The sequence below is a fragment of the Aotus nancymaae genome, unplaced genomic scaffold (genome assembly GCF_030222135.1).
Source record: "Aotus nancymaae isolate 86718 unplaced genomic scaffold, 86718_ANA_hifiasm-v0.15.2.pri h1tg000057l, whole genome shotgun sequence".
Classification (NCBI taxonomy): domain Eukaryota; kingdom Metazoa; phylum Chordata; class Mammalia; order Primates; family Aotidae; genus Aotus; species Aotus nancymaae.
The window spans coordinates 35,941,310-35,967,707 of NW_026988471.1; the positions used below are offsets into that span (position 1 = coordinate 35,941,310).

General features: G+C 40.4%; 1 protein-coding gene across 1 annotated transcript in view; it reads right to left on the reverse strand.

Moving 5' to 3' along the window:
* Positions 1–897: 897 nt before the first annotated feature.
* Positions 898–26,398, reverse strand: part of EIF2AK2 (eukaryotic translation initiation factor 2 alpha kinase 2) — a 57,165-nt gene continuing 31,664 nt past the window's right edge. Inside the window, exons 13-17 of the mRNA XM_064364000.1 lie at positions 26,024–26,204; positions 20,539–20,667; positions 7,001–7,102; positions 5,299–5,352; positions 898–5,220 (exon numbers count right to left, since the gene is read on the reverse strand). Of these exons, the coding sequence (XP_064220070.1) occupies positions 5,098–5,220; positions 5,299–5,352; positions 7,001–7,102; positions 20,539–20,667; positions 26,024–26,204 (589 nt within the window). The 3' untranslated portion in view covers positions 898–5,097. The remainder of the gene's footprint in view (positions 5,221–5,298; positions 5,353–7,000; positions 7,103–20,538; positions 20,668–26,023; positions 26,205–26,398) is intronic.

Here is a 26,398-nt window from a genome sequence, read left to right on the forward strand (position 1 = left end):
GCTCTTGTCCCTGTCCTCCTCTGAGTAAGAGGATATTTTTTACTTTATTTTTGAAGCCAGGAAAATATATACTCACAAATAAATAGAATTTGCTAAGAAATGCTATATTCGTTTTATAAGAATAGAAATATATATATATCTTTTTTTTTTTGAGACTGAGTTTCACTCGTCACCCAGGCTGGAGTGCAGTGGCATGATCTTGGCTCACTGCAAACTCCGCTTCCTGGGTTTAAGCAATTCTCCTGCCTTGGCCTCCTGAGTAGCTGTGATTACAGGTGCCCGCCACCATGCCCAACTGATTTTTGTATTTTTATAGATATGGAGTTTCACCATGTTGGCCAGGCTGGTCTCGAACTCCTGATCTCAGGTGATCCACCCGCTTTGGCCTCCCAAAGTGCTGGGGTTGCAGGTGTGAGCCACCAAACGACACCTAGCCAAAAATGTTTTATTTTTAGGCAATACATGCAAAAATATTTAGAGGCCAAATGTGTCGTAATATCTGTAACTTTCAATTTTCAGCAAAAATCAACATGGAGAGAGAAAGAGGGTATGGAACAATTGGTAAATCTAGTTGACGATATATAGGTGTTTGTTGTTGTATTCTTTGAACTTTTCTGTAGGTTTGAAAATGTTCTGGGTGGAGAGAAGTCTTTTTTAAAAAAAACAATATCTGGTTTTGATTAATGAGGCTCTATTAAAAAGAAACACTAAATGAGCTGGCCAATTAGTAAGAATGTAGCCTTATCTTTACCTGACCTCATTTTAATATTCTTACTTTGGCTGGGTGTCGTTTGGTGGCTCACACCTGCAACCCCAACACTTTGGGAGGCCAAGGCGGATGGATCACCCCAGGTCAGGAGTTCAAAACCAGCTGGGTCAACATGGTGAAACCCTGCCTCTACTAAAAATACAAAAAATCAGCCAGGCGAGGTGGCAGATGCCTGCAATCTCAGCTACTTGGGAAGCTGAGGCAGGAGAATCATTTGAACCCCAGAGGCAGAGGTTGCAGTGAGCCAAGATCGTGCCACTGAACTCCAGCCTGGGTGACAGAGTGAGACTCTGTCTCAAAAACATAAAAAATAAAAACATATTCTGCATATACTATTATCACACCTGAGAAAACAGTTATTTGACATTGTTATCTAATATGCAGTCTATATTCAAATGTTCTCAATTGTCGCAAGTCTTTATAGCTGTTTGCTGTTTTTTTTTTTCTTTTTTTTTAGATAGAGTCTCACTCTATCACTCAGGCTGGAATGCTGTGGCATGATCATGGCTCACTGCAGCCTTGACCTCCTAGGCTCAAGTGATCCTCCCACCTCACCCTCCTAAGTAGCTGGGACCACAGATGCACACTACCATGCCCAGCGAATTTTCTGATTTTTTTGTAGAGATGAGGACTCACTATGCTGCCCAGGCTAGTCTCAAAATCCTGTGCTCAAGCCATCCTCCCGTTTTGACCTCCCAAAATGCTTGGATAATGAGCATGAGCTACTGTGTCTAGCTTTTGCCTTTTTAAATATCCAGGATACAATAAAGATTCAAGCATTTGATTTGGTCATTATATCTCACAAGTCTCTCTTTCTTTTTTTCATGACACTGACTTTTTGAGAAGCCCAAGTCAATTATCTTATAGAATGAATACATTCAGGATTTGTCTAGTAATTTTCTCATGATTAAATTCCAGTTAAACACTTTATGCAAATAAACTAGGTAAAATTCTTAAATTACATCAGTAGAGGCATGTTACGGTGTTCTACCTTGAGTGATACTAAATTGAATCACTTGGTTATTGTGGTGACCATTGTATAGGCAGGCACATTTTCCTCTGTATAACTGACATATCTTCTGTAGGATTATATTTAAATTCTTGTGAAGATCCTATTCCACAACCACTTTTCATCCAATAGTTTTAGCATCTATTGATGAACGTTACCTGAAAAATGTATTGACTGCTTTTTATGAGCACTTTTTAAAGACTTTATAAAAGTATTTTCTCCTACTGTATTTTCACTTAACCTAAATTTGGCCCTTTTCAAAAATTCTAAAATCACAAGGCAGTTTTAGAATGGTAGCTGGTTGCTGCTACAGTTTGGATGTTTATCCCCTAAAACCTCAACCCCACATATCTACAACCATCTGATCTTTGACAAACTGGACAAAAACAAGCAATGGGGAAAGGATTTCCTGTTTAATAAATCATGTTGGCAAAACTGGCTACCAAAATACAGGAGGCTGGAACTGGACCCCTTCCTTACACCTTATACAAAAATTAACTCCAGATGAATTAAAGATTTAGACATAAGAACTAACACCATCAAAACCCTAGAAGAAAACCTTGGCAACACCATTCAGGACATAGGCACAGGCAAGGACTTCATGACTAAAACACCAAAAGCAATGGCAACAAAAGCCAAAATAGACAAATGAGATCTCATTAAACTTAAGAGCTTCTGCACAGCAAAAGAAACAATCATTAGAGTGAACCGGTAACCAACAGAATGGAAAAAAATTTTTGCAACCTACCCATCTGACAAAAGACTTATATCCAGAATCTACAAAGAAGTAAAGCAGATTTACAAGAAAAAAAAAAAACCATTCAAAAGTGGGCAAAGGATATGAACAGACACTTTTCAAAAGAAGACATATATGTGGCCAACAAACATATGAAAAAAAACTCATCATCACTGGTCATTAGAGAAATGCAAATCAAAACCACATTGAGATACCATCTCACGCCAGTTAGAATGGCGATCATTCAAAAATCTGGAGACGATCATTAAAAAGCTGGAGAGGATGTGGAGAAATAGGAACACGTTTACACTGTTGGTGGGAGTGTAAATTAGTTCAACCATTATAGAAGACAGTGTGGCAATTCCTCAAGGATCTAGAAATAGAAATTCCATTCGATACAGCAATCCATTACTGGGTATATATCCAGAGGATTATAAATCGTTCTATTATAAAGACGCATGCACACGTATGTTCGTTGCGACGCTGTTTACGATAGCAAAGACCTGGAACCAACCCAAATGCCCGTCAATGATAGACTGGACAGGGAAAATGTGGCACATATACACCATGGAATACTATGCAGCCATAAAAAATGATGAGTTTGTGTCCTTTGTAGAGACACAGACGAACCTGGAAACCCCCATTCTCAGCAAACTGACACAAGAACAGAAAACCAAACACCGCATGTTTTCACTCATAGGTAGGTGATAAATAATGAGAACCCTTGAGCACAGGGAAGAGAACAACACTCACTGGGTTAGGTGAGGTGGGGGAGGGCGGGGAGGGGCAGTGAGGGGGCGGGGAAGATGGGGAGGGATAACACTGGGTGAAATGCCTGATGTAGGCAAGGCGGGGGGAGGTGGGGAATGGAGACAGCAAACCACCATGGCATGTATATACCTATGCAACAATCCTGCAGGATGCAGGATGTGCACATGTACCTCAGAACCCAAAGTACAATTAAAAATAATAATAATAATAATAATCTCATGTTGAAATTTGATCCCAATGTTGGAGATGGGGCCTGATGGGAGGTGTTCGGGTCATGAGGGAAGATCCCTCATGAATAGATTAATGCCATGCCTAGGGGTGGGGTGTACCAGGGAGGGGAAGCAAGGAGTTCTCAATCTATTAGTTTCCTCAAGAGCAGGTTGTTAAAAGAAGAGCCTGGCACCTTCTCCCTCGATCTCTTCTTCCTCTCTTACCATGTGACCTCTGCACATCCGACTCCCTTTCACCTTTCGCCATGAGTGGAAGCAGCCTGAGCAGAAGCAGATGCTGGTGCCATGCTTCTCATACAGCCTGCAGAACTGTAAGTTATAGAAATCTCTTTCCCTTATAAACTATCCATCCTCAAGTATCCATTTAAAGCAATACGAAACAAATGAAAACAATTACTTTAAAGTTAAAATTAACCCTCAAGGTCTTCTAAGATGCAATCCAAATTATCTTTCAGCATTCTCCACAGCAATTCAGGACAACAAAACTAGCATACCCCATGGTCCTCAAATATACCTTCTCCAGAACTCACCCCAGTCCCCTTGTCCAGACTTCCTGGGTGGTATCCTCTCTACTCATCTAACACCCTCACATATACTTGGAAGGCCCATTGGACTGTCACTTCTAGCCCTGTCCTCAGTAGGAAGTGATCTCACCCCCACCCGATGGATTATTTGGACTATTTGGACTATTTTCTGTTCGTAGCTACTGCCTTACAGGACAGTTGTCTTCAAAGCAGTAATTATAATAGATACAAAATATATTTAAGATAAAATATATAACTATGCAGCAAACGCTAGTAGACCTACCATCCAGTTTAAGGAAGTTACCATTATCTTTGAAAGACCCCTTCCCAATCACATCATTCCCCTCCCTCAAAGATAACCATCATCCAGAATTTAATATTTCTCATTCCCTTCCTTTGCTTTGTTGTCTTATCACATTTGTTTGGTTTCCTATACAAAATGATTTAGTTTTGCATCCTCTGGACCTTTATATAAATGGAATTATTCTGGATATATTTTCTGAAAACTTGCTTCATTCGTTTAACATTATGTTCCTGAGAGATGTTTTGTGTTATGTTATTACATCCGGCTGTAATTTAGTTGTGTTAAATACTATATAGTAATCCTGTGTGTGAATACAATTTTTTTAATACACTCTTCTTTTGATGGGCATTACGGTTGCTCTGTGTTCTTTTGGCTATTATAAATAGGGTTTTATGGACATTCTTATAAGCATGTATGTAGGAATATAATTGATAGCTTTGTGGATATACATGGATTCGACTTTACTAGATAATGCCAAATTATTTTCCAAAGTGGTTGTACATCACTTATTTTTTTTTATGGGTACCATATTTCTCCAACTGCCTTGTAAGCTATGTGAGGCAGAGAACAATGTTATAATTTTTTATGAAAAAGTAAAATGTAAGAATGTTTCTGAAGCGAAAAGAAGAAAACCTTTCTGCAAATATTGTAAAAAATTAAAATAAAAGGTAAATATCTATTGATATTTCCTAGCAGATTTTAGATAATTCAAGGAAAATTGCAAATCAGAAGTGGATACTTTTTCAGAAGGGCTCTAATATGTATTTCGTTCCTTTTCCTCTGGGTTTTTTTTCCACATAGCCAAGGTGCTTAGTATTTCAGATGTGTTAGGTCGGTCCTCAGGTTTCTCTGAGAGTAATTTCCGTAGAAGAGTTTTCTGTAATGACAGTGAGAGTCAATAGTAAGAAATAGAACACTGAAATAAATAAAATTCTGATGATTTTCAAATGCTTACTTCTCGTTGATCAAACATATCTGAGATGATACCATTCCGTAGGTCTCCGAAAAACTGAAAAAAAAAAAAAAAAGATAGGCATATATTAGGAAATTATTTACTTGGGAGGAAAAACAAACAGAATTAAAGGCTGGGGATACCTGAAATGTAGGATATTTCCAGATTTTTGGGAAAGTCTCTTTAGCCAAGAAGCAAGCAGGATTCCTTCTCTCTCACCCTACCCTATGCTCTAATACAAACATCCTACCCCAACTCTAATAACCACCCTTGCAGTATGATGTGAAGTGTTAAGTGTATCATCTTCATGATCTCCCTTCATGCATTGTGGAACCCTATGTGATAGGTAGGTTCTAACTGTTTTACAGAGGATAAGGTTATTGACTCCAGGAAAGTTCTCTTTCCTGAGTTTAAGAGTAGGATATCCAGCTGGGCACCATGGCTCATACTTGTAATCCCAGCACTTTGGGAGGCCGAGGTGGGCAGATCACCTGAGGTAGGGAGTTCGAGACCAGCCTGACCAACATGATGGAACCCCATCTCTACTAAAAACAAAAAAATTAGCCAGGCATGGTGGCACATGCCTATAATCCCAGTTACCTGGGAGGCTGAGGGAGGAGAATCACTTGAACCTGGGAGGCGGAAGTTGTAGTGACCCAAGATTGTGCCATTGCACTCCAGCCTGGGCAAAAAAAAAAAAAAAAAAAAGTAGGATATCCAGTTGCCTACTGTCTTTAGTGGGCTCCCCACTGCCTAAGCAAGAAATTCCACATTTTTAGCTCAAATTAGCCTAATCTATCTTTCTATTCTCAACAACCACTACTTCCTTGTAACTTACACACTCCAATACAACTTAAACTTACACTGCCTGCTGTCCCCAAATACACTCTGTACATTCCCGCCTCCAGGCTGGAATTACCTTTTCTGTTTTAGGCTATTAGAATCCAACAGATCCTTCAGAGCTCAGCTTAGTGTCTCCGTGAAACCTAAGTCCCTACAGCTGGAAAGATGTCCCTCCCGGCTGCTTCCACAGACTTCATACCTTCTCCTAAAATGCTTATGGCATTTTCTTATATTATCTTCTCTTTTAGAAAATAAGCTTGAGAACAAGCTTCCTTTGTTTTTTAGAAAGAATGTCACTCTGTCACCCAGGCCACTGCAACCTCCACCTCCCGGGTTCAAGCCATTCTTATGCTTTAGCCTCCTGAGTAGCTGGGACTACAGGTGCATGCCACCACACCCAGCTAATTTTTGTATTTTTAGTAAAGACGGGGCTTCACCATGTTGGCCAGGCTGGTCTCAAAGGCCTGACTTCAAGTGATCCGCCCATCTTGGTCTCCTAAGGTGTTGGGATTACAGGCGTGAGTCACTGTGCCTGGCCAAAGCTTGTTAATTTCTGCAACCCTTATAGCACTTAGTATAGTGTCTTACACAAAGCGGTTAATCAATAAAATTTTACTGACTCAAGTCTTAAGAGTCTTATGAGATGTACCACCTTCCAGGGAAGACCAAAGCTTTTGCTCTTTAACAAAGTTTTTGGTCTTTCTTTGCCAAACCTTGAAAGACAGAAAATTCATATTTCATTTGCAGTCAGATACTAATATGCTCAAGCCCATCGTCATGTGAGAGCAAGAACTGTCTGCAGCAGCACTTTGAAGGTGGTGGTCAATAATTTTTCTTATTTCTTTCTTTGAGATCATTTTACCTTTGATGTTTCCAAAGCAGTGTTACATACATGAAGAAGTTCAGCAAAAATTAGCCCCAAAGCGTAGAGGTCCACTTCCTTTCCATATTCTTCTGAAGAATTCTAAAGAGACCAAAATATATTTACCATTGTTACTCTCCTTACATAAATATTCAGCCTTCTAAAGCCCCAAAAAGTCATTTGACCAAAACATCTTACATCACACAACAATGTCTATTTATTAGCAAGATTTGTGGAGTCCGACTGCCTAGGTTCAAATCTGTACCACTGAATAGCTGAATCCTCTGTGTAAATTAACTATCTGCCAGGCGTGGTGGCTCACACCTGTAATCCTGGCACTTTGGGAGGCTAAGGCGGGTGAATCACCAGGTCAGGAGTTTGAGACCAACCTGGTCAACATGGTGAAACCCTGTATCTACTAAAAATACAAAAAAATTAGCTGGGCATGGTGGCAAGTGCCTGTAATCCCAGCTACTTGGGAGGCTGAGGCAGGAGAATCGCTTGAAACCAGGAGCTGGAGGTTGCAGTGAGCCAAGATCATGCGACTGTACTCCAGCCTGGGTGACAGAGCAGGACTCTGTCCTAAAAAAAAAATAAAATAGGGCTGGGCACGGTGGCTCACGCCTGTAATCCCAGCACTTTGGGAGGCCGAGGCAGGTGGATTATGAGGTCAAGAGATCGAGACCATCCTAGTGGTCAAGAGATCAAGACCATCCTGGCCAACATGGTGAAACCCCATCTCTACTAAAAATCCAAAAAATTAGCTGGGCATGGTGGCACGTGCCTGTAATCCCAGCTACTCTGGAGGCTGAGGCAGGAGAATTGCCTGAACCCAGGAAGCGGAGGTTGTGGTGAGCTGAGATCGCGCCATTGCACTCCAGCCTGGGTAACGAGCGAAACTCCATCTCAAAAAAAAAAATAAGTAAATAAAATAAAATTAAATTAAATTAACTATCAACATGGGAATAATCTCAGCTATAAAATGAGGATAACAGCAGTATCAACGACAGAGTTTGACTGTGAGGGTAAATGAGATGCAGCAGGTAAAGCAGTTACAATAGTGCCCAGTAGGTAACTTGCTTTGTAACTGTTCATAGCCTATTTATTCACAATATTCCGTAACTAGAAACAACTCAAAGGACCACAACGGAAGAATGGATAAACACATTGTGGCATATTCATACAATGGACTACTACTCAGCAATAAAAAGGAATTCTCTGCTGGTATGAGCAACAAACAAAGTTCTTCCAGAAGACATTATTTTGAATGAAGGAATAAAATACAAAAGAGTCTATACTGTATGATTCCATTCACATGAAGGTAAAAAATGGGAAGAACTAAGCTATGGTGATAGAGCTCAGAGTGCTGGTTGCTTCTGCTCAATAGGGTGGAGTCAATGACTGGAAAGGAGCCTGAAGGAACAAAATGTTCTATGTCTTTATAGGCTTATAGGTTACACAGGTGTATGCATTTGTCAAAACGAAAAAGTATACCCTTAAGATCTGTGCATTTTATGGTGTATAAATTATTCCTCAACAAAACGCTGCTTTCTTTTTTTTTTTGAGACAGAGTCTTGCTGTCACCCAGCTGTAGTGCAGTGGTACAATATCGGCTCACAGCAGCCCCTGCCTCCTGGGTTAAAGCGATTCTCCTGCCTCAGCCTCCTGAGTAGCTGGGACTTCAAGAACGTGCCACCACACCTGGCTAATTTTTGTATATATTTTTTTAATTGGAGATGGAGTTTCAACACATTTGCCAGACTGGTCTCAAACTCCTAACTGGAGGTGATCTGGTCAGGTGATCCACCTAAGCCTCCCAAAGTGTTGGGATTACAGGCATGAGCCACTGCACCCAGCCAACAAAAGGTTTTTAAATTGCAAAAAAAAAAACCAACCACATAATAAAAAGTAAAGTACCATGATGAATGTTTTAACCAAATATTGTGAGGGCAGCAATACAGGATGCAGGAGATACTGAATGTGGTGGGGGGTTAAAGAGAGCCACTGGCCTCCTATTGTGTTCTATATTTTTTATGCCAAGTGGCCCCCCAAAAGGAAAAAGTGGGTGCCTTCTCCATTCTAGACTCTCACTCATCAGATAGCTCAGTATATTGATTCTTGGATTACAAAATAGTAGCAGTATTTTGAAAGATGTATTATCAGCAAAATAATTGTTTTTTCTTTTTTTGAGACAGAGCTTTGCTCTTGTCAGCTCACTGCAACCTTCACCTCCTGGGTTCAAGAGTGGAATCTCATTTTAATAGCAAAACACAATACATATCCTGGAGAAAGTTTCAAAAATGTAAACAATATGGCTGGCCATGGTGGCTCATTTCTGTAATCCTAGCACTTTGGGAGGTTAAGACAGGTGGATCACCTGAGCCCAGGAGTTTGAGAATAGACTGGGTAACATGGTGAAACCCAGTTCTTACAAAAAATACAATAAAAATTTGCCAGGTTTTGGTGGCTTGCACCTGTAGTCCCGACTACTCAGGAGGATAACCTGAGCCAGGGAGGTCGAGGCTGCACAGTGGTGAGCTACGATTATGCCACTGCACTTCAGCCGGGGTGACAGAACAAGACCTGTCTCAAAAATATATATATATATATATATACACACACACACACACACACATATATACACACACATATATATGTGTGTATATATATGTGTATATATGTATATATATGTGTGTATATATATGTGTATATATGTATATATATGTGTGTGTATATATGTGTATATATGTATATATATGTGTGTGTATATATATGTGTATATATATATATAAACACAATCTTCATAAAGACAAACTTTTAAAAACTTCCACTCACATAGCCAAGTCAATTCTTTTTTTTTTTTTTAATTGCATTTTAGGTTTTGGGGTACATGTGAAAAATATGCAAGATTGTTGCATAGCTGCATACGTGGCAGTGTGATTTGCTGCCTTCCTCCCCTTCACCTATATGTGGCATTTCTCCCCATGCTATCTCTCCCCAACTCCCCACCCCCCGCTGTCCCTCCCCACCCCCTGCTGTCCCACTCCACTCCCCCACAACAGACCCCAGTGTATAGTGCTCCCCTCCCTGGGTCCATGTGTTCCCATTGTTCAACACCCATCTATGAGTGAGAACATGCGATGCTTGATTTTGTGTTCTTGTGTCAGTTTGCTGAGAATGATGGTTTCCAGGTTCATCCATGTCCCTACAAAGGACGCGAACTCATCGTTTTTGATGGCTGCATAATATTCCATGGTGTATATGTGCCACGTTTTCCCTGTCCAGTCTATCATCGATGGGCATTTGGGTTGGTTCCAGGTCTTTGCTATTGTAAACTGTGCTGCAATGAACATTCGTGTGCATGTGTCCTTATAGTAGAACGATTTATAATCCTTTGGATATATACCCAGTAATGGGATTGCTGGGTCAAATGGAATTTCTATTTCTAGGTCCTTGAGGAATCACCACACTGTCTTCCACAATGGTTGAACTAATTTACACTCCCACCAACAGTGTAAAAGTGTTCCTATTTCTCCACATCCTCTCCAGCATCTGTTGTCTCCGGATTTTTTAATGATTGCCGTTCTAACTGGCGTGAGATGGTATCTCAATGTAGTTTTGATTTGCATTTCTCTAATGACCAGTGATGATGAGCATTTTTTCATATGCTTGTTGGCCTCATGTATGTCTTCTTTTGAAAAGTATCTGTTCATATCCTTTGTCCACTTTTGAACGGGCTTGTTTGTTTTTTTCTTGTAAATCTGTTTTAGTTCATTGTAAATTCTGGATATCAGCCCTTTGTCAGATGGGTAGGCTGCAAAAATTTTTTCCCATTCTGTTGGTTGCCGATTCACTCTAATGACTGTTTCTTTTGCTGTGCAGAAGCTGTGGAGTTTGATTAGGTCCCATTTGTCTATTTTGCCTTTTGTTGCCAATGCTTTTGGTGTTTTGGTCGTGAAGTCCTTGCCTACGCCTATGTCCTGAATGGTTTTGCCTAGGTTTTCTTCTAGGGTTTTTATGGTGTTAGGTCTTATGTTTAAGTCTTTAATCCATCTGGAGTTAATTTTAGTGTAAGGTGTCAGGAAGGGGTCCAGTTTCTGCTTTCTGCACATGGCAAGCCAGTTTTCCCAACACCACTTATTAAACAGGGAATCCTTTCCCCATTGCTTGTTTTTGTCAGGTTTGTCAAAGATCGGGTGGTTGTAGATATGTTGTGTCGCCTCCGACGCCTCTGTTCTGTTCCATTGGTCTATATCTCTGTTTTGGTACCAGTACCTTGCTGTTTTGATTACTGTAGCCTTGTAGTATAGTTTGATGTCTGGTAATGTGATGCCTCCCGCTTTGTTCTTTTTGCTTAGAATTGACTTGGCTATGCGGGCTCTCTTTTGGTTCCATATGAAGTTTAAGGTGGTTTTTTTCCAGTTCTGTGAAGAAGGTCATTGGTAGCTTGATGGGGATAGCGTTGAATCTGTAAATTACTTTGGGCAGTATGGCCATTTTCATGATATTGATTCTTCCTAACCATGAACATGGAATGTTGCTCCATCTGTTTGTGTCCCCTCTTATTTCGTTGAGCAGTGGTTTGTAGTTCTCCTTGAAGAGGTCCTTTACGTTCCTTGTTAGTTGTATTCCTAGGTATTTTATTCTCTTGTAGCAATTGTGAATGGCAGTTCGTTCTTGATTTGGCTCTCTTTAAGTCTGTTATTGGTGTATAGGAATGCTTGTGATTTTTGCACATTGATTTTGTATCCTGAGACTTTGCTGAAGTTGCTTATCAGTTTCAGGAGATTTTGGGCTGAGACAATGGGGTCTTGTAGATATACAATCATGTCGTCTGCAAATAGAGACAATTTGACTTCCTCCTTTCCTAATTGAATGCCCTTTATTTCTTTTTCTTGCCTGATAGCTCTGGCTAGAACTTCCAGTACTATATTGAATAGGAGTGGTGAGAGAATGCATCCTTGTCTAGTGCCAGAATTCAAAGGGAATGCTTCCAGTTTTTGCCCATTCAGTATGATATTGGCTGTTGGTTTGTCGTAAATAGCTTTTATTATTTTGAGATACGTTCCGTCGATACCTAGTTTATTGAGGGTTTTTAGCATAAAGGGCTGTTGAATTTTGTCAAAGGCCTTCTCTGCATCAATTGAGATAATCATATGGTTTTTGTCTTTGGTTCTGTTTATGTGGTGAATTACATTTATAGACTTGCATATATTGAACCAGCCTTGCATCCCCGGGATGAATCCTACTTGATCATGGTGGATAAGCTTTTTGATGTGCTGTTGCAATCGGCTTGCCAGTATTTTATTGAAGATTTTTGCATTTATGTTCATCATGGATATTGGCCTGTAGTTTTCTTTTCTTGTTGAGTCTCTGCCTGGTTTTGGTATCAGGATGATGTAGGTCTCATAAAATGATTTGGGAAGGATTCCCTCTTTTTGGATTATTTGGAATAGTTTCAGAAGGAATGGTACCAGTTCCTCTTTGTATGTCTGGTAGAATTTGGCTGTCAACCCATCTGGACCTGGGCTTTTTTTGGGTGGTAGGCTCTTAATTGCTGCCTCAACTTCAGACCTTGTTATTGGTCTATTCAAGGTTTCGACTTCTTCCTGGCTTAGGCTGGGGAGGAGGCAACTGTCCAGGAATTTATCCATTTCTTCCAGGTTTTCTAGTTTATGTGCATAGTTGTTTGTAATAATCTGTGATGATGGTTTAAGTTTCTGTAGAATCTGTGGTGATATCCCCTTTATCATTTTTTATTGCATCTATTTGGTTATTCTCTCTTTTCTTTTTTATCAATCTGGCTAGTGGTCTGTCTATTTTGTTGATCTTTTAAAAAAAACCAGCTCCTGGATTTATTGATTTTTTGAAGGGTTTTTCGTGTCTCTATCTCCTTCAATTCTGCTTTGATCTTAGTTATTTCTTGTCTTCTGCTAGCTTTTGAATTTTTTTTGATCTTGCTCCTCTAGCTCTTTCAATTTTGACGATAGGGTGACAATTTTAGATCTCTCCTTGCTTCTCATGTGGGCACTTATTGCTATATATTTTCCTCTAGAGACTGCTTTAAATGTGTCCCAGAGATTCTAGTATGTGGTGTCTTCGTTCTCGTTGGTTTTGAAGAATATCTTTATTTCTGCCTTCATTTCATTGTTTATCCAGTCAACATTCAAGAGTCAGTTGTTCAGTTTCCATGAAGCTGTGCGGTTCTCAGTTGGTTTCTGAATTCTGAGTTCTAACTTGATTGCACTGTGGTCTGAGAGACTGTTTGTTATGGTTTCTATTCTTTTGCATTTGCTGAGGAGTGATTTACTTCCAATTATGTGGTCCATTTTAGAGTAGGTGTGATGTGGTGCTGAGAAGAATGTATATTCTGCGGATTTGGGGTGGAGAGTTCTGTAAATGTCTATTAGGTTTGCTTGGTCCAGGTCTGAGTTCAAGTCCTGGATATCCTTGTTAATTTTCTGTCTCATTGATCTGTCTAAAATTGACAATGGTGTGTTGAAGTCTCCCACTATTATTGTGTGGGAGTCTAAGTCTCTTGGTAAGTCATTAAGAACTTGCCTTATGTATCTGGGTGCTCCTGTATTAGGTGCATATATATTTAGGATCATTAGCTCTTCTTGTTGCATTGATCCTTTTACCATTATGTAATGTCCTTCTTTGTGTCTTTCGATCTTTGTTGCTTTAAAGTCTATTTTATCAGAGATGAGAATTGCAACTTCTGCTTTTTTTTGCTCTCCATTTGCTTGGTAAATCTTCCTCTATCCCTTTATTTTGAGCCTTTGTGTATCCTTGCATGTGAGATGGGTTTCCTGGATACAGCACACTGATGGATTTTGGCTTTTTAATCCAATTTGCCAGTCTGTGTCTTTTGATTGGGGCATTTAGTCCATTTACGTTTAGGGTTAATATTGTTATGTGTGAATTTGATCCTGCCATTTTGATGCTAGCCAGCTGATTTGCCCGTTGGTTGATGCAGATTCTTCATTGTGTTGATGCTCTTTACCATTTGGTGTGTTTTTGGAGTGGCTGGTACTGGTTGTTCCTTTCTATGTGTAGTGCCTCTTTCAGGAGCTCCTGTAAAGCAGGTCTGGTGGTGATGAAATCTCTGAGTACTTGCTTGTTCACAAAGGATTTTATTTTTCCTTCACTTATGAAGCTTAGTTTGGCTGGATATGAAATTCTGGGTTGAAGGTTCTTTTCTTTAAGGATGTTGAATATCGGCCCCCACTCTCTTCTGGCCTGTAGGGTTTCTGCTGAGAGATCTGCTGTGAGTCTGATGGGCTTCCCTTTGTGGGTAACCTGGCCTTTCTCTCTGGCTGCCCTTAGCATTTTCTCCTTCATTTCAACTCTGGTGAATCTGATGATTATGTGCCTTGGGGTTGCTCTTCTTGAGGAATATCTTTGTGGCGTTCTCTGTATTTCCTGGACTTGAATATTGGCCTGCCTTGCTAGGTTGGGGAAGTTTTCCTGGATAATATCCTGGAGAGTATTTTCCAGCTTGGATGCATTCTCTTCGTCACATTCAGGTACACCTATCAAACGTAGATTAGGTCTTTTCACATAGTCCCATATTTCTTGTTGACTTTGTTCATTCCTTTTTACCCTGTTTTCTCTAATCTTGCCTTCTCGTTTTATTTCATTGAGTTGATCTTCGACCTCTGATATCCTTTCTTCTGTTTGGTCAATTCAGCTGCTGAAACTTGTGCATGCTTCGCAAAGTTCTTGTGTTGTGTTTTTCAGCTCCATCAATTCACTTATATTCCTCTCTAAGTTGTCCATTCTCGTCAGCATTTCGTCAAATCTTTTTTCAAGGTTCTTAGTTTCTTTGCATTGGGTTAGAACATGTTCTTTTAGCTCATGGAAGTTTCTTATTACCCGCTTTCTGAAGGCTGATTCTGTCATTTCATCACACTCATTCTCCATCCAGTCTTGTTCCCTTGCTGGTGAGGAGTTGTGATCCCTTGTAGGAGGAGAGGTGTTCTGGTTTCGGGTGTTTTCATCCTTTTTGCGCTGGTTTCTTCCCATCTTTGTGGATTTATCGACCTGTCGGCTTTGTAGTTGTTGACTTTCTGATTGGGTCTCTGAGTGGACGTCCTGTTTGTTGATGATGAAGTTATTTCTGTTTCTTAGTTTTCCTTTTAACTGTCTGGCCTCTCTGCTGTAGGACTGCTGAGGTCCACTCCAGGCCCTGCTTGCCTGGGATCACTTGCAGCAGCTGCCGAACAGTAAAGGTTGCTACCAGTTTCTTCTTCTGCTTTGTCCCAGAAGGATACCTGCCAAATGTCAGTCTGAGCTCTCCTTTATGAGGTGACTCTTTGGATATATGGGGGTCGGGAGCTGCTTGAGGAAACAGTCCTTTATATTAGCTCAGGTGCTGAGCTGTGAGCCCCGTTGTTCATTCAGAGCTGCTGGGCTGGTAAATTTAAGTCTGCAGCAGCAGAACGCATAACCCCCCCTTTTTTTTTCCCAGGTGTTCTGTCCCAGGGAGTTAGGGCTTTATGAGTTTCTGCTGTGCTACTGTCTTTTTTTTCCTTCCGGGCTGCCCTGCCCACAAGGAGGCAGTCTAGTCACTCTCAGCCGGCAGAGGCTTCACTGAGCTGCTGTGGGCTCCACCCAGCTGCCATGTGAACTTCCCTGCAGTCCTGTTTATATGGGTGTAGTTAGAGCTGCTTCCTCAATGTTGGCCCGCCTCTGTAATGACGGACTTTCTCTGTAATGGCATGTTGCCGCAGCAACGGCAGGCTGCCTCAGTAATGGCGGAAGGTGCCTCCCCCACAGAGCTGGACTGTCCCAGGTTCAGCTGTGCTTGCTATGAAGCTCTCAACCCAGAGCATTTCTAATTGCTGTTTTTTTGTTTTTGTTTTTGTTTTTGTGGGGGTGGGACCAGCTGGGCCTGATCTCCTGGCTCCCTGCCTCAGAGCCTTTTATTTTTAAGTTGAACGGTCAGCCCTCTCCCAGGTGTCCTGGTCGTCTGTTGAATAGGCGCCAGGATCTGTGTGATTTCCCGTGCAGCGACCCACTGAGCCGCTGAAACCGTGACTCTGAGATTCGTGGCGCTTTTTTTGCCTGGGACTCTCCTGGCCTAGCTCCCTGTTTCAGCTCCCCTTGCTGGCTAAGTGGGAACACAGTCCTGTTTACTCTGCACTGGGAGCCACTGTGCCAGGGCGCAGGCAAAACAGCCGTGCCGGCCAAAACAGTCGCACTGGTGACCCGTGGGGCTTCTCCTCCTGGGAATCTCCTGGTCTGTGGGCAATAAAAATCCATCTGGAAATGCGGCGTCCACTCACCCTCTGCACTTTCACTCAGAGCTGCAATCCTGAGCTGGATCTAACCAGCCATCTTCAGCCAAGTCAATTCTAAGCAAAAAGAACAAAGCTGGAGGCATCACGCTACCTGACTTCAAACTATACTATAAGTCTACAGTAATCAAAACAGAAAGCTTTTTTGATTGGTACTGGTACCAAAACAGAGATATAGACAAATGGAACAGAACAGAGTTCTCAGAGGCAATGCCACACATCTACAACCATCTGATCTTTGACAAACCTGACAAAAACAAGCAATGGGGAAAGGATTCCCTGTTTAATAAATGGTGTTGGGAAAACTGGCTAGCCATGTGCAGAAAGCAGAAACTGGACCCTTTCCTGACACCTTACACTAAAATTAACTCCAGATGGATTAAAGCCTTAAACATAAGACCTAACACCGTAAAAACCCTAGAAGAAAACCTAGGCAAAACCATTCAGGACATAGGCATAGGCAAGGACTTCATGACTAAAACACCGAAAGCATCGGCAACAAAAGCCAAAATAGACAAATGGGATCTAATTAAACTCCAGAGCTTCTGCACGGCAAAAGAAACAGTCATTAGAGTGAATTGGCAACCAACAGAATGGGAAAAAATTTTTGCAGCCTACCCATCTGACAAAGGGCTGATATCCAAAATCTACAAAGAACTAAAACAGATTTACAAGAAAAAAACAAACCCATTCAAAAGTGGGCAAAGGATATGAACAGATACTTTTCAAAAGAAGACATATATGAGGCCAATATGAAAAAATGCTCATCATCACTGGTCATTAGAGAAATGCAAATCAAAACTATATTGAGATACCATCTCACGCCAGTTAGAATGGCGATCATGAAAATATCTGGAGACAACAGATGCTGGGAGGATGTGGGGAAATAGGAACACTTTTACACTATTGGTGGGAGTGTAAATTAGTTCAACCATTATGGAAGACAGTGTGGCGATTCCTCAAGGACCTAGAAATAGAAATTCCATTTGATCCAGCAATCCCATTACTGGGTATATATCCAAAGGATTATAAATCGTTCTATTATAAGGACACATGCACACATATGTTCATTGCAGCAATGTTCACAATAACAAAGACTTGGAACTAACCCAAATGCCTATCGACGATAGACTGGACAGGGAAAATGTGGCACATGTACACCATGGAATACTATACAGCCATAAAAAACTATGAGTTCATATCCTTTGTAGGGACATGGATGAACCTGGAAACCATCATTTTCAGCAAACTGACATAAGAACAGAAAATCAAACACTGCATGTTCTCACTCATGGGCAGGTGTTGAACAATGAGAACACATGGACACAGGGAGAGGAGCATCACACACTGAGGTCTGTTGAGGGGCAACTAGAGGAGGGACAGTGGGGGCTAGGGAGTTGGGGAGAGATAACATGGGGAGAAATGTCAGATATAGGTGATAGGGATGGAGGCAGCAAAGCACATTGCCGTGTATGTACTTATGCAACAATCCTGCATGTTCTTCACATGTACCCCAGAATCTAAAATGCAATTATATATATATATAAACTTCATTGAAGAATATAAAAGTGGCCTTGAGGTAGGTTGTACGATTAATCACAATGCTGCACTGGCCTCCTGGCCTCCTCACTGTCTCGAACTGGGCCATGCATTTTTCTTCGGGTAATGATGTTTAGTGACGTATGCCACTGCTGAGCAGAACATGTAAAAGCCATCACAAGGTTCTGCCATTGCTTTCTGCCTTGAGGACGGCAGTGACTCAGATAGCATTTTTCCTTCAGCCTGGGTCTTGGAATGAAGGAGACGTGGAGCTGCAGCTGGACTGCTACCAACTTGTCATGCAAGAAAGAAATAGACCCTTGGTGTTTTTGCACCACTAGGAAACTGGGGTCATTTTGTTACCACAGCATAGTTTGGCAAAAGCGGACTGATGGAGAACTTGAATAAGTGAGGAGAAAATACCAATTTTGGAGAAGTCTTAAATATATAAAGATATCAATGTTCCTCACCTGAATCCTCACATTTGATGCAATTGCTATCAAAACCTCAGAATCAGTTATGGAAGATGACAATGTGATTCTAGAGTTCATTTGGAATTGTAAATGTGAATAGCTAAGAGCATTTTAAAATTGAAGAATAATGTGGCAGCCCCTGCTGCTCAAATACTAAAACCTAGTTTAAAATGCTACAATAATCTACATAGCATAATATTAAAGAGAATAATATAAAATAAATCAATGAAACAGAACAAAGTCCAGAAACACATCTACGAATGTGTGGGAATTTTATATATGATAAAATAGTATTTTATTGTGGTAAAATATATGTAACATAAAATATTCCCTTTTAACCATGTTTATGCCTATAATTCAGTGGCATTAATTAACTTCACAATATTGTATAACCATCACCACTATCTATTTCCAGAACTTTTCATCACCCCAACTATACCCATTAAACAAGAAGCTCCTATTCCTCCCTTCCTGATAACCTCTGTTCTACTTTCTGTCTCTATGAATTTTCCTTAAAATAGCATTTAAATAATGAACTGCTTAAAACATGGTGATGAAGCAATTGCATATTCACATGGGAAAAATCAAGTTATATTCCTTTCTCACACATATATAAAAATTAATTCAAATTGGGGTTACTTTTTATCTTAGTAAAACCACAAAATATTTTCATAATCTTGTGGTAGAAGCCTCCAAAATAAAAATGAGATACCTAGCAGCCATAAAGAAAATATTGATAAATATGACAATTTAAAGCTGCAGTACCACAAATGTCATTATAAAGAAGTAACAATCAAGGAGAAAACTTCTATAATATAGTTAACAGATACAGAATCAATACCCAATACATATCAAGATTCCTAACAAATACATGAGAAAAAGAGAACTTAATTATGAGAAACTGGGAAAGGATATGAATAGAGAATTTACAGAAAATGGATAAGTAAATATATGAAAAAAGGGCATACCTTACTAAAAATCTGGAAAATACAAACTAAAAGAACAAGATATTCCTAATTCAACACATGATCCAAAAGTGACCACTGATTGTACCCTTGTTTGATTGAGAGTATGATGATGCAGCATTCTCATACATTTTGAGGGGAGAGTATTATTGAATCACTTTTTTTTGGAATGACAATTAAACAGCAATTAAGTTTGAAATGCATTTGTCAGCCTATTCAATCATTTCACCTCAAGAAATCAATCATAGATTATCATAGAATTATTAGTTCTTGGGCCCCAAAATAAGGAGGAAGGTCTATAGGTGTACAAAGTTGTAAACAACCTAAATTAATACCTTTCAATAAGAAAATAGTTAAATACAACCTGGGCAACATAGTGATACATCATCTCTCCAAAAAAAAATAATAATAAAAATAAAAATAATTAGCTGGGCATGGTGGTATGCGCCTCTAGTCCTAGCTACTCAGGAGTCTGAGGTGGGAAGACTGCTTAAACCCAAGATTTTGAGATTGCAGGGAGCAATGATCACACCACTGCACTCTAGCCTGGGTGACAGAGAAAAACCTGTCTCTAAAACAAAATAAGCAGCCTGGCCAACATAGTGAAACCCTGTCTCTACTAAAAATGCAAAAAATTAGCCAGGCATGTTGGTGGGTGCCTGTAATTCTAGCTACTTGGGAGGCTGAGGCAGGAGAATCCCCTGAACCTGGGAAGCAGAGGTTGCAATGAGCCGAAATCACTGCACTCCAGCCTGGGTAATGAGCGAAACTCCGTCTCAAAAAATAATAATAATAAAAAATAAATAAAACAAATAAGAACAAAAAAATAAGATTAAATAAATAAAAAATAAAAATAAAATAGTTAAATAATGGTAGCTCTACATTTTGAAATACAATATAGTTGTTAAAAAAAGAATGTGACAGATCTTGTTGAACTGATATGGAGAGATTATGCTATATAGTCACAAAACAACGAAATAATCAAGTCCTTGAAAAATGTATGCACATATATGTTTATGTAAAAAAAAGTCTGGGTGTATATTTGTGTTTGCATGTTTTTATAACTCACAGAAAATTATCTAAAAGGATAAAGAACAAACTGATGAGAAGAATATGGGTGGAGAAAAATGTTAAGGGGAATGTTCAATTCTTATTCTATATAATTCTATACGGTTTTAATTGTATAAGAAGTGTCTACTCTTTTTATAATTTTAAAAATAAAAGAAGTAAAATATAGAGAGACAGGAAAGAAACCTTACCTGTTCTGGGCTCATGTATCGTGGAGTTCCCGTATTCCTTGTTCGCTTTTCATCATTTTTCAGGGATGTTACAAGTCCAAAGTCTCCAATCTTTATTTGTCTTATATCTACTAAGAATATATTACTTGGCTATGAAAAAAAAATATTGAACTTACATGTACCAACTTGACATACTATTACCACATGTCTTAATCATACACAGCAATGGCTATTTTATATTACTTATAAGACCTTTACCCCCCACCAAAAAAAAAAAAAAAAGACCTTTATCCTTACACAGGGAGCCAAAATCAGGGAATTTAATATCACTGGTCTTTAAAATGCTGGCTGAAAGAAGTGAGGATTTCTTAGCTCACAGAAAAGGTGGCTTGGGGCACAGCTATCCTTCTGAAAAGCTGTCACATGCCAAGTGGATTCACTCTGCATGGTTCAAGGGAACAGATCCAGAACTACAGGGTGGAAATGACCGAAAGATTTGCTTTAAAATATCCTAATATCCTAATAGTGTTGTCCAAAGAATGGGAGTTAGACAGCTCTCCATTCCAAGATAGGGCTGAACAACCACTTGAGGAAATGTTGCAAATATGAGTCCATGATCTGATAGGGACATCCTTAAGTAGGCATCCTTAAGATCCCTTCCAACCTTGAGATTCTCTGAATGGGTCCATTCCCAACAATACTGCCGATTAGCCTGTGCAGAATTTGTCTTGGGGGTCTTTTTTTTTTTTTTTTTGCGACGGAGTTTCGCTCTTGTTGCCAAGGCTGGAGTGCAATGGCGTGATTTCGGCTCACCCACTGCAACCTCCGCCTCCCAGGTTCAAGCGATTCTCTTGCCTCAGCCTTCCGAGTAGCTGGGATTACAGGCATGCACCACCATGCCTGGCTAATTCTTTTGTATTTTTGGTAGAGACGGGGTTTCTCCATGTTGGTCAGGCTGGTCTCGAATTCCCGACCTCAGGTGATCAGCCCGCCTCGGCCTCCCAAAGTGCTGGGATTACAGGCGTGAGCCACCGTGCCCGGCCTCTTGGGGGTCTTTTTTATGTCAATTTCTCCAAGCCTCTGATAACTTCTTAAACATATCCCTTCCACCTTGAAAGGATACCAAGTTAATTGGAAAGTGATAACTAGCTCGGAAATATTTTTTATCCATGCAATTCTTTAAGCAGATTTTTTTTTTTTTTTTTAAAAGAAACAACTGAATAGAAGTGGTCATTCTGACTCCATAGCTTTATAGGAGGTGTTTTGTTTGTTTGTTTTGTTTTGTGAGATGGAGTCTTGCTCTGTCGCCCAGGCTGGAGTGCAGTGGTGCGATCTTGGCTCAACGCAACCTCTGCTTCCTGGGTTCAAGCAATTCTCCTGCCTCAGCCTCCTAGGAAGCTGGGGTTACAGGTGTGTGCCACGACGCTTGGCTAATTATTTTGTATTTTTAGTAGAGACAGGTTTTTGCCATGTTGCTCAGGCTGGTCTCAAACTCCTGACCTCAAGTGATCCGCTCGCCTCGGCCTCCCAAAGTGCTGGGATTACAAGCATCAGCCACTATGCCCGGCCCATAAGAGGTATTGACCAATATTCTGTTTGTTTGTTTTTGAGATGGGGTATTATTTTGTTGTCCAGGATGGATTGCAGTGGTGTGATCATGGCTCACTGTAGCCTTGACCTTCTCAGCTCAAGTGATCCTCCCATCAAAGCTTCCCAAGTAGCTGGGACCACAGGCCACCAAGCCTAAGCCATACTGACCAACATTCTAAAGACCATAAAAACAAGAAGGTAGTTGATGAGAAAACTAATATTTTGCCATTTTTGAAAAGGCTGGACTTTTAATACAATCTTAGGCTATACACAAACAGACTGTATGGGATAACACACTTATAAGAGGGCCTACCTAGTAAGAAACCTGAGAAAGAGACAATTGGTCCAGGAAAGGCTAAAGGAGGAGCTTCCGAGAAGCCAGCCTGAGATGATGGCCATGCAGAAATTGGCAGTTGGATTAGAGTTCAATTAACAGTTAGATTGGAGCCTAACACCAATAATACAGATGGAAGGTTGAAGACAGATGTGGGGTGGATGTGGAGAGAAAATATTCCTATGCTATGATCAAGTTGCAAGGTAGGAATATGTTGGGATGGCAAGTGAAACTGCTGGTCCCATATAAGGCTATCTCACCTGACTCTAAGAAACAGAAAATTGAATTTACGAAGCTGTGTAAATATCCAAGCTGGATGAGACTATGTAGTAAAAATATCAGATCACCTTTTATAGTTCATTAAAAAGAAAAAGTGGGCCGGGCATGGTGTCTCACGCCCGTAATCCCAGCTCTTTGGGAGGCTGAAGTGGTCAGACTGACTGAGCCCAGGAGTTCAAGACCAACCTTGCCAACATGGTGAAAACCTTGCCAACATGGTCTCTACCAAAAATACAAAAAAATAGCTGGACATGGTGGCAGGTGCCTGTAGTCCCAGCTACTCAGGAGGCTGAGGCAGGAGAATTGCTTGAACTCAGGAGACATAGGTTGCAGTGAGTCGAGATTGCTCCACTGCACTCCAGCCTGGGCGACAGAATGAGACTGTGTCTCAGGAAAAAAAAAAAAGAAAAAGAAAGAAAGAAAAGAAAAGAACAAGAGGCTGGACATGGTGGCTCATGTCTGTAATCCCAAACTTTGGGAGGCCAAGGTTGGCAGATCACTTGAGCTCAGGCGTTTGAGACCAGCCTGGGTAACATGGTGAAGTCCTATCTCTACAAAATATCAAAAATTAGCCTGGCTTGGTGGCCTGTGCCTATAGTCCCAGTTACTTTGGGGGCTGAGGTGGGAGGATCGCTTGAGCCCAGGGGGTTGAGGCTGCAGTGAGCTGAGATCGTGCCACTGCACTCCAGCCTGGGCAATAGAGTGAGAACTTGTCTCAAAAAAAAACACAAAAAACAAAAAAAATAAAAACAATAATGTCACATGTTGTCTAATCAGCTATAATATGACTAGATAAAATATAGGGTTGTAGAGCATAAAAAAGGGGTGAAACTTCACATAGTAGGCACAGGAACAGGGCTGATGCTCAGGCCAAGGACGGCCAAAGAGCTGGGGCTTTAGGAGACTGAACATTTTAGAGGGAAGCAGCCTTGGACAAAAGCCCTCACTCCAGAAACCCCTATGTCCCCTCCCAGCACCTTTGGTCTAGTTTCTAAGATTCCAACAGAAAGTGGCAAACATTTAGAGACCTTTATAAGAGGGACTGTACTGGGTAAAGACCATTCTCTGGCAAAACCACCTACAGCTGCTATTTTGCAAAGCATAACCCCAAAACTGTATACTTTCATTGTATCTTTTCTTAGAGGAGAGAAATCAACAACTGTAGTAGTGAGAGCTAGAAAAGTTATAGAAGATGAAAGAAGTCTCAGTATCAAAGCTTGAGGCCAGGTGGAGTGGAGCACACCTGGAATGCCAGCACTTTGGGAGGCTGAGGTAGGAAGATCATTTTGAGTCTAGGAGTTTGAGACCAGCCTCGGCAACATGGTAAGACCCTGTCTCTACAAAAAAACAAAAAATTACCCAGGTGTGGTGGTACACACCTGTGGTCCTAGCATCATGCCACTGCACACTAGCCTGGGCAAAAGAGCAAGACCTTGTCTCAAAAAAATTTTTTTTAATTTAAAAATAATAAAGTCTGACCCTTGAGCAACTGTAGCCAGAGCAAAAATTCTCTGCAAATAGAGGCAAGAAAAGACCAGTCTATGACCTGAGGTACACAGTGTGGGGTACAATTGGTAAATAAGTGGATAGGCACCAGTCAGAATTTTGCTAATTCATTCTGAGGATTAGGAACTTGATGCCTTTACACTTCTGCATTTATTTGCAAATTATTGTATATAGAAATAATTGTGCTTAGTTTGTTATTTACCTATATGTGTGATTTATCCCAAAGTGAAAGTATAACCACTCTACATTTATGCTTTTGAAATAGTCCTGATGATGTTCCAACTTCAAATAATACCTTCAGATATTGTAGAAGAGACATATTGGAACCAGGCAGACTCAAAACACCAACACATCAGGCAGCCAGACTCTGAGCAGACCACAGAAGCAATAAGGACTACTCATTCAAATCTGAGCCCAATAAACAACTGTATGTATGGGCACTTATTTCTCTCAAGGAATTTTTTGTTTCCTTCCTTATTCCTGGCTGTTTTAGAGGAGTAGGGTAAGCAGATACATAAATAAGGTACTTCTGCCTAGGAGAGCAAAAGGCAGTTCCAGACTGACCAGGAAAGGCTCCGTAAACAAATTACAACCAAAGGGGACAGGCAGAAGAATGTCCCATGAGAGAGAAGAACGTGAGCAAAGACCCAGGGACAGGATTTAGGATGGCCAGCTTGTGACAGGTATAGGCGAGTCACAGGGAATAGGGAATGGAGAAAAGGCTGTGAAGGGCTGTTCTGTCTCTCACCTTCTGTCATTTTGATGAGAAGTAAAAACAGGGAAACTGCTTGTCCGGACTATGAAAGCCAGAGGAAAACAAAAATACTAATGGATGATACACTTTCCCAATTTGGGATTACTGCAATTTTCCAGTAATGGGATTGAAATGTCTAACTAAGACAATATTAGACTCTGGACCCAGTAGCTGTGACAGCCCTCAAGAGTAATGACTGAGAGATTAGGGAACCATATTCCTAAAGCCACAGTCAACAAGAGTCCCTTTTTCCTCTCAAATAAGCCTGAGTCTGTTAGAGGAGGCAGGAGGAGCAGGGACAGAGCAGCCAGTTGGCTGTGCCAGTCACAGTAATTATTTGCATAGAAATATTCAGTATTTGACAGCTATTAGCACTTACATCTGGGTATGACTATCAGCCAGATAGAATGAGAAGTGAATGAGCCTTTTAATAGGGCTCATTGTCACAATAAGTTCACTAGGTAGCCCAGGAGATCTTCTGAGTAGCTATATGAAACGGCATCTGGGGCAAGTTCTAGATCCATTCTAACATTAGAGGATCAGAAATATCATTTTCTCATAACTATCGATCAACCACCATTCTAAAACTAGAGAAGATATATATATATGTAGATACACACACACACATATATATGTACATATATATATATATATTTTTTTTTTTTTTTGAGGTAAGTCTCAAGGCTGAACTCAAGTTGAGTCTCAAGTCTCAACTCTTTTACCCATGCCGAAGTGTAGTGGTGCAATCTCTACTCACTGCAATCTCCACCTCCCAGGTTCAAACAGTTCTCCTGCGTCAGCCTCCCAAGTAGCTGGGATTACAGGCGCACACCATCATATCCGGATAATTTTTGTATTTTTAGTAGAGACAGGATTTCACCATGTTGGCCAGGCTGATTTCGAACTCATGACCTCAGGTGATCCGCCTGCCTCAGCCTCCCAAAGTGCTGAGATTACAGGTGTGACCCACTGTGTCCAGTTGAGAAGATATATTTTTAAATTACCAAATTATATATATCAACTAATAAAGTACTTCCACTTACCTTAAGATCTCTATGAATTAAATTTTTTGAATGTATATAATCTACCCCTGTTGTTATTTGTTCAAAGAATTCCAAAGACAAAACTTTGTCTAGTTCCTTGCCTCTTCTGTCGTCAATCCATTGCTCCAATGTCCCTTTATCACAGAATTCCATTTGGATGAAAAGGCACTTAGTCGTTGATCTGGATATAAAATTCACAGTATGTTAAAAGTAACAATAAATATAAATTTTTTTAAAAAAGTCTTATCTGTTTGAAAGCTTACACCTTATCTTCTTAAGAACTCCAAAACATGTCTCAAAATAGAAATCTAAATATAATAAATTTGAATCGAAATATAATAAACCATTTTTTATTTCAATCATAAATTCCCAGAT